General features: G+C 32.6%; 1 protein-coding gene across 2 annotated transcripts; it reads right to left on the reverse strand.

Annotated features, from left to right (window-relative positions):
• Positions 1–3,249: 3,249 nt before the first annotated feature.
• On the reverse strand, positions 3,250–4,357 carry LOC123003724 (E3 ubiquitin-protein ligase SIAH1-like). Of its 2 annotated transcripts, none has more exons than XM_044396684.1 (2): positions 4,235–4,357; positions 3,250–4,109 (listed from the first exon to the last, which is right to left on the reverse strand). In XM_044396684.1, exon 2 carries the CDS (start codon positions 4,104–4,106, stop codon positions 3,306–3,308), a length of 801 nt encoding a protein of 266 aa, XP_044252619.1. In that variant the 5' UTR covers positions 4,107–4,109; positions 4,235–4,357; the 3' UTR covers positions 3,250–3,305. The 2 variants fall into 2 exon arrangements, with proteins under 2 accessions (XP_044252619.1, XP_044252618.1); XM_044396683.1 differs by having other exon boundaries at positions 4,163–4,343.
• Positions 4,358–9,338: the final 4,981 nt, after the last annotated feature.

The following is a 9,338-nucleotide window of genomic DNA, read 5'->3' on the forward strand; positions in this document are numbered from 1 at the left end:
TTAGTTTTTCTTTGTTTCTGAAAACCTTTTTATTTTTTCAAATGTCAACCAACTGTAAAACCTTTTTTTACAAAGGACATGATATAAAGATTACAAATGTCTACATTTTAGTCAATTTTTATCGAGAAAAAATCATATTTTATAAGTTGCCCTGTATTTATTCGGAGCGATTTATCACCGGCGGTATGCAAAAATGGGGCTTTTTCGCCTTGTGGTCAGAATAATGAATATTTACAAGGGCGATTTTTTCGCACAGAACTAAGATGCGAGCATGTTTTTTACCCAATTAGGAGCCCTGGCAATTGGGCCTGTTGGCTAGCAACACCCACTTTAAAGTGACTCATTCTGCAATATTAATTTAAGAGTTGAACTAAGCAAAAAATCTGTAATGGGATTTTAAAACAGATTTTTCGACCGAGGGCACCATTTCTTTTTATGTAAATGTAAACATTTGTGATTCCCTCGTGAATGTTAAAATTTGGTCTCCCCAAAACCAGATGTTCGCCTTTTAACCACTCATGATACTCATCACATTACTGAGAACAGCATCGTGTTTTTTATCGTTGCCATTATTATTACAAAAAACAAATACGACGAAATGGAGCTATTTATAAAACACGCTGCATTTTCATTTCTGAAAGTTAAATATCTAGTGGCAAACTGGAACAGGCAATTTCTAAATTATTTTATGTACGGTTATAAAAATTGGAAACAGTGTTTATAAAGGTGAACAAAAAGTATGGGAGCAAGCGGTTTTTTCATTCAGTAAATAGTAATTAAAGTGCTATAAAAATGTAGTCGTGTTTTGAGAATGCAATTATAAAACTTATAAAATATGATTTTTTCTCGATGAAAATTGACTAAAATGTAGATATTTATTTGTAATCCTTATATCATGTCCTTTGTAAAAAAAGGTTTTACAGTTGGTTGACATTCGAAAAAATAAAAAGGTTTTCAGAAACAAACAAAAACTTTTAAAAATTGTATTCTTGTGGAACGTCACATTTTTATAATATGTTATCATTCATCAATTGTTTTTTCCGAAAAAATAATAATAATTTAAGCCAGTTAGTTCCATACTTTTTGTTCACCTGGTATAAAAATCGCATCGAAAATCAGATTATTTTCGACATATGACGTTTAAAGGGCTTTAAATGTGTGATCATATCGCCTCTTTGACTTTGAAATTAAATTGGCAATACTGAAAAATACAGTGGAAGAAGATATAAAGCCTGTCAATTTTCCTATATTTTGCCTCAGTTTTTCAATGTTGCCAATTAAATTTAAGTCATAGGCCACTTTAATTGAACGCATGGTATCTTACAATTTCGGTTTTCACATCTTTTTTAAATTTTTTGYTATGAATTTGATTTTGATAAATCGATAAATTGAATATTTTTATAGTGGCACACAAACTCCGTGGTACGTTGTTAAAAGTATACAGATTTTGTAACCTCTTTTCTTTATTGTAATTTTTTTTCTCGTAAAATATCTTTAAAAAATTCTACTTTTATAATTTACTTTAAGTAATCCTTTCATGATGAGTAACTATTTTTGTATCTACCTTAAGTAAATAATATGTAAGTATTTGAATTTTCAAAAAATATTTATAAAAAAATTATCTGGCAGTGATATGACAACACTGCGTTAATTTTAATTGTCGTTATGGGAACAATGTTTATTCACTACGTTATGCGATTTTTTTTTATCAAAATTGCGCTTTAAGTATGTATTTTTTTTTATTAAATGAGGAGCAGACTTTCACAAAGCAATTTGTCCAAATTTGAATTTTTGTAGGAGAGAACAAAAACTATCCTTCTTTTAAGATATAATTTTAATTTTTTATATCAGTGACAACAAATGTGAAAAAATAGGTACAAATTGGACACAATTAGACACTAATTTTACGGCTGAAGTACTTACGCATTTTACAAAAAAACTTTAAAAACTTTTATTTCAATTCATAAAAACATGGACAAATTGCATTTTGCAAGTCTGCTCCTCAAATATAAAGTAGTTAGTTCTAATCCTTAGATTATAACCTTAATGAGGAAAATGGTTTTATAGTGGGTTGCCACATAAAAAAATAAAAATTTTTGTCGAACTCAAAAACAAAACAAAAATTCGAAAAATTGTATTCTTGATAGAACATCATATTTTCATATTACTTTATCATTCATTACATAATTAGCTTTTTCAAAAAATAGTTTTAGCAAAAAACGTTTGGTTCCATACTTTTTATTTCTCCACCACCTTTCATTGAATTGAAAACCCCGTATTTTTAAATATTGCAACTTTTTTATTTAAATGACACCTGATAAATTTCATACTTACATATTATTTAATGGTGCCAACTTAATTTTAGAATCATAGACTTTGCTGATCAAAAATTTAATTGAATTCAAAGTTTTTTTACAATTTTTTCATTTTTGTGATATTTTTAAATCGATAAACTGTGGTATTTGTATTAAAAGAAATAGAACTGAAAATTTCAATTTTCTCCTAAATAGCTCACAAATTCTTTTTTTTTTTCTCTCCAAGCAGAAAACTAAAATTTTTGCCCTGAGTTAGTTTTATTTTACTTTGCCTCTCACGTCGCGCCTCATTAGCAGTAGCACCTAGTGCCCCATCAGCAATCGAGTGCTAATAAACCACTCCGCTGCAAACAAAACAAACCCCTGAAACCGACCGAAATTTCAATAGATTCCGTTCTAGTCTTAACTAGCGATAAGAGGATCGAAATTAAAATCGTTTGTAATATGCAATCGCGTATGAATCACCCCGTCATCATTAAAATCCCTCTTTATATTATGTACTAGACGCACACATGTGTGCTTGTCGGTTCATTGGAACCCAAATAAAACTCCAACCACCCCTCCTCTCTCACTCAACTCACAATTCGCAATTAATTCCGATGACTAAATCACATGCGACGAAAAAACCAGTTAATTAGAAAACGATTGACGTTATTGCTTTTTTCTACGATTTAAACCAGTTAAAGGGGATGCGCACCCTTGATCAAGAAGGCTACAGTTGTGTCTTAAAACCGACAATCAAGGGTGGCGGGCCGATGTTCGATTGTCATGGCCAGGACTCTTTGATCCGTTTTACACTTGCAAGGAATGTGAGGAGTCACGTGTCAAAAGCGTGCCAATCGCTTTGTACATGAGTCACTAGATGAGTCAAATTTGTAATTAATTAGGGTTACTATAACTTGCAAAATGACACTCTGTTATTCAAAGGGCTTGGTATGAACGTAAAAATATTTATTACAGCTTAAATCTAAACAAAACGAAATGTATTAATTATTTTGAAACTTCATTGTGTTTTCTCATTGCCATAATCCGGAATTTGATTGGTAACTTTCCCTTGTCATTTAGATAACTTTTAAGAGAATTGAACGTTAGTGTGACACATTTCTCGTCCCGGAATAAGTCTTCAGCCTTTACGACATCGTTTTCACAAACTTCGGTCACTTTGAACTTCCTGATTGGTCCATTACTAATCTCAAACTCGTAGTAGTAGTTCTTGGCTTGTTTTTTGGGCCCTATGAACTGGAACACCCAAAAAACCCTCTGCTGACTCACATCAACCATAAACTTGTACCAAAAATACTGAGCCCCGTTAAAAAACGAAATAATTTTAACGTCTTTGAAGTCTTTATCAAGATTTACGTCCATATCAGTCTGCATTTTATACTCCATGTCACTCCCATGTACTTGTTTGAAGTGTTGTTCCAAATCGGTGTAATTCCCAAACCATTCGCACTTCCATTTGGCGAATTTGCGACCTTCGCACAAAAACTTCCGATTTTTGCACTCGACTTCATGGTCGGCCTTCTCGGTCGGAAGAAGCATGTATTTGCAGCCTTTATCGGCGAAAAAACACGGACTTTTCAAATCTTTCGGCATATTTTCGATGATTTGCTCCAATTGGTAATTACGGGTTTTGGAAATCGGGCCTCTGCACTGTGGACAACTTGTGACCAAGTTGTCTTTGATGCAATCACCGCACATGCTGTGGCCCGTTTGGCACTGAATTATCGGTTTTGTCATCGTGTCGAGGCAAATGGGGCACATTATGACGCGGTCCAGTTGGTGGGCCATTTTCTGGAAAAGAAATTTTGAATTTGGCGCCTTTTCATGGTGAGTCCCCGTCTTACAAGATAAAAAACAAACAACTAATTGATGTTTGACACAACGTTTTTTGCCAATTAATCGATAATTTGACTTACTCTGACACTTTGATTTGACTTGAATTCAACTTTTTCTAGTCGTGTGAATAAAATAAAGACGACTTTGTCTCAGAAACCGCTTACACAGCCACTTACTTATTAATTTTTTGATACGCAAACGCATTATAGTTGGTGTATTGTTGGTTGCATATGCGTTAGAGAAAAAATTGCATTTGTTCTAAAATTCACTTATCTCACCCCATGTTCACCCTCCATTGAAATCAATGGAATTTATCAATAGGCGATAAGCCCAAATAATAGGACCGGATGACGAGAATTTGAATCATGGTTCAGACAAACGTCTTATTATGCACATCCACCCTAATTCCACCCCACTGAATTATCGGTTATGGACTGTTAGTCCCAATGACCCATTGAATGGGGTGAGTGTTGCCCTCATCTGTTCAAACAAAACACTATCGGGTTTTGTGTGACTATTGTTTCTCGTCAAGGTCGCACGAGAAGGGATGAAATCAGGGATTTAAACATGTTTCTGGAGCTTTTTCGAACTCGGCGGTGCTTCCCACACACAACACTTGTCTCAGATTTTATTTATACAGTGTGCGCTAGAACTCGCGCCCTGGAGATAAATGGAATTAATTTGGAATTAAATTAAACTGAAAAAAATGGAATTACGATAGATTATTGAAATTGCTGCAATTTTTTTGGAATTGGAATTAGTTATACACATTTCTTTCAAGTCATCGGCCCCTTATTTATAAGCGTTATTATGACTTCATTGCTTACAAAGTATCCTGATTATTCTATTCATTTACTTGCTTATTATAGTTTTGCTCTTTACTCTCGATTTGAATACATTTACGGATAAACTAATATATGTTATTTGTAAAAGTGAGTTTATGCGGCTTAGCTGAATTATTTGCCTCACTACGTTCGGCTTCGTCACATAGACTGTCACTTTTACTTCATAGTATTTTCAAAATGAAAGGTTTTATTCTTAAAAAAGTTGATTTCAAGCTATTTCAAAAATGTTGACTTTGCAAAATTATTCTTTCTACAGGGTGCGCCAGAACACGCGCCCCAGAGAAAAATGCCATGTAAGATAAGACAAGGGCAGATCTAGGGGAGGGGCCCAGGGGGCCAGCCCCCCCCCCAAACTTGCCACCAAAAGCTTCAATATTTTATATTTAAATTTTAATATAAAAACCTTATGACCTAAAGTTTTTTAAATAAAAACATGAGAATTCTTTTTAAATCACACTTATTAATACAAATCATACATATACCGAGAGATCAAAATAATTTGTAATCATTTTTGGATCCGAAAACGTACAGTTCGGAATTAAAATTTCGGGCAGTACTGTCATTTTCATAATGTAAACTCTAAACCAACCTTTATATTAATAACCTCATTTTTTACTCTTGTCGTATTTATGTCATTTTGACTTATTTACTTTCAAAAATAGTGATTTGTGGCATAATAACGGGTAGGCAGCAGATCTTAATAAATTTCCTAAGACAGACAAATTGTTTAATTAACAAATTTAACAACAAATAAAAATAAATTTAATTGTTAAATTTCAGTCATGATGACAGTAAAAAGTAGTTTACATTGAACTTTTTAAAGTGACAGAAAAATAGGTACTACCCGAATTTTTAATTCCCCAACTGTACGTATGTCTGTTTTGGAACTAACTATACGTGAAACGTCAAATAAAATGACAAGTCGAAAACGGAAAAATATGCTGGAATTAGTCGCTGTCGTATAATAATAAGACCGGGTTTTTTTAGGGTAAATCATAAATTTAGTTATCTTTTTGATCTTGGGATTTTACCTTTTCACTTGTCATTTTATTTGACGTGTCACAGGACATACGTTTTCGGATACAAGGACAAATTATCTTGATCTCTCGATACTTCCTTAGTTTTTACTAATTTAAAAAAAAATCATCAATTGTAATTTTCTTTGGGCCACATCTTAGGTATCTAATTAAATTAAGTTTATATCTCTTTGAATAATGAACTTTACCAACTCGCTAGAACACCTTATACACAATTTTCAACTTGTTTTAAAATTCTACACTTTTTGGTTTTTGGGTATTGACGGCAGCGACATTTTTTTTTAATGGAAACTCCTATTTTTTTAGCGGATTCGATAGATAATTGTCGAAATGGCAACACCAAAATATTATGTATTACATAAAGTTTAAAAAAAAAATATCCAAAAAGTGAAATAATATCAATAAAAAACATAGATACAATTTTAAATCAAGTTAAAAATTTTGTATTTGTTAAAAAGAAAATTGACCTGTTCGAGCAAAATATCTTCAGTTTTAATAAATAAGATTATTCTATAATTTTGCCGTTCACTGTATACCTACCCTCATCATTTAAAAAATTTTTAGATAGCCCCCCCCCAAAATTAATTCCTGGATCCGCCCCTGAGGTAAGATACCAGAAACATAGAAAATATGTTTAAAAATTCTATCTATAAAAACTTCGAAGTTATGAGAGTTTAAATTTTGCACTTTGACTTTATTTATTTTTGTTGGGAAAATAATTTTCCAATTTCTCAAGAAAAATTATTAGTTTCAAAAATTATTAGTTTGGGTCGTAGAAAAAATTATATGTATTGCACTAGAGAAAAATGTTTTTTCCTCCCTGGGTAGTTACTACCCGAGGCTTGTTTTGTGGGAGGAAAAGATTCATTTCCCTTCCTTGTAATACAAATAACTATTGATTTTCGTAATTACATCATGATTAAGAAATGAAAACTTGAGAGTTTTTAGTTGATCTTGATCGAATCTGTTATGGGAATATTTCCCGCGTTTGCACTTGTTGCGAATTGCCGATGAGACGAAATAAAGCTCAAGAACAATTTATTTCGCGATAGCAATAATAAGGAAGCGCCCGGTAAAGTGATGTTTTCCGGTTTTTCCTCATTCATCACGCAGATAGCGTCAGGTAATGGAAAAATCGTCCGATATCATCTATTGGATTCGATTCTTTTTTTAAATCGTCGTTATCCCCCATTCTCTCGTTCGTAGTCGATTATTTATTTCCTCTTAGACAAAATAAAATTAAGGGGCAATTAAGCGAGTTAAATTTTTGTTCCGAAATTAATGTACTATAACCTGAACAATTTATTTCGGTAAAGTTTCCAAGTGTTGGTCCCCTGTTTCACTGTGCTCGAACCATAATGTCAGCTATCATCCCTAACTCAATTATGTCCTCCCAAGACGGCGTCTGTTTAAAATTCCCACCCTATTAACTGGATACTAAGATGGCTCACCTTAGATTAGCTAGATGAGAAATCATCCATTAGATTCAGAACGTATTTATGCCAGATTTGCTCTCTGACAGGCACATTTCACTCCAGACAATAGAGCTACCAAAACCCATGCATACATGAATAATCTGGACTTTGGGCAATTAAAAATTTAAGATTTCGCCTAAATCTCTCTATTTAAGATAATTTATGAATATTTTTAATATTCTAAGTACATTGAAAAATAATACTATTAAAAAAATAAAAACAAAAAATGAAGATAAGCGCTTTTCATGGCTCACAAAACCGACTTCTCTAAAACTTCTTCACAGGTATTGTTCCTTCTCAACTTTTTCTTCGATCTGATACAGATTAACAAACCGATAAATGAATTTTAGAGCTTGAAAACTAGTGCGTCATCTTTATGAAACAAAGAACTGAGAGTGAGACCAGAAAAACATGAAGAAGTACGCAATTTTCTTTATCTACTTTAATGCAAAATTAACAGAAAGATGTACTTTTTATAAGAAATTGTGTTTAAATAAAACAGGTTATTAATTTTAATACTAAAATTGTAGTTTTACTCTCGTATTTAGGCATTTTTGCCCAGTAGAAATTCTAACCTCAAAATTTCAACAACAATTTATTGTTGTTTTCTTCCACTCACATGAGCTTACTATAACCCCTTGGCTGTTTTTTCATTAAAAAATCCAGAAGAATGTTGCGATGTTTGCATTTAGTACGAAAAGTTAGCATTTTTGCTAATGTTTTAATTCCGAGGGCATTTCAGCAACGCTTTTCGGTGAATTTGTGGGCTGGTCTTTCGAGGAATCATGTGGTTTGTCAATAATATCAACTAATTTCAACATAACCTGACTCCCTTTCTAAAAAGTACATTTTTCTGTTAATTTTGCATTAAAGTAAATAAAGAAACTTGCGTACTTCTTCATGTTTTTCTGGTCTCTCACTCTCACTTGCTTCTTTGTTTCATAAGGATAATGCACAAGTTTTCAAGCTCTAAAATTCATTTATCGGTTTGTTAATCTGTATCAGATCGAAGAAAAAGTTGAGAAGGAACAATACCTGTGAAGAAGTTTTAGAGAAGTCGGTTCATCAGGAGTTTCACGAAAGTTTTAAAATAATTTTTGATAATTGTTGATAATAATTAACGATTCTGTCTCATTATACTCGTGTACAACCTCTTCTGCGAGAAAAATACCAAAAACTAGCAAGTTATGTCACCCACATCACGATAAATGTCAAACGCAAAATTACAGTAGACCAGCTATTTTTTAAAATTCTGGCCAAATTGGTATTATTTTCGTCACCTAGCAACCGATATAATTTTTCAATCACGCCTTGAGGTGCCCTTCTGGGATTGGTGGATTTAAGAGTCGACTAACTTTCTTATGCAAGCAAAAATTACTTCTTCGGCTGCACTTTTTGTCAACCTATTGCCGCCGGCATTTGACATTTTTCTCTGGGGCGCGAGTTCTGGCGCACCCTGTATTTACAGAAAATTTTTGTTTTAAAAATGAATATTCTATCTCCTGTTTAAATTTGTAACAATAAAAAGTATTAAAAATTTATTGTTTTGTTACTTTTGTGAGTTAATTTGTATTTTTTTATGTTTAATTAGAATCTCTTATTTGAATTTAAAATAAAAACGTGTACTTAGAGATTTTTGCTTTTTAATCCGCCTTCTTTCATTTCATTCATTTTCATGGACCAACAAGAAACCCCACCCGAAATAAAATCCTGGTTACGGCCCTGTAAACCACACTTCACCACTTTTGTTCACTTCTGTTGCAAAAAAAGTAACTTGGCATGAAAAAATAACATTTCATCGTTTTCTCCTGAGTAGATTTGTATTTT

This window comes from Tribolium madens, unplaced genomic scaffold, assembly GCF_015345945.1.
Source record: "Tribolium madens isolate multiple individuals breed KSU strain unplaced genomic scaffold, Tmad_KSU_1.1 Scaffold_1;HRSCAF=32;Tcas5.2_LG8, whole genome shotgun sequence".
In the NCBI taxonomy this organism is placed as follows: Eukaryota; Metazoa; Arthropoda; class Insecta; order Coleoptera; family Tenebrionidae; genus Tribolium; species Tribolium madens.

Excerpts from the sequence above, each read along its gene's own strand:
- LOC123003724 (XM_044396684.1), bottom strand. The coding sequence starts at position 4,106 with ATGGCCCACCAACTGGACCGCGTCATAATGTGCCCCATTTGCCTCGAC.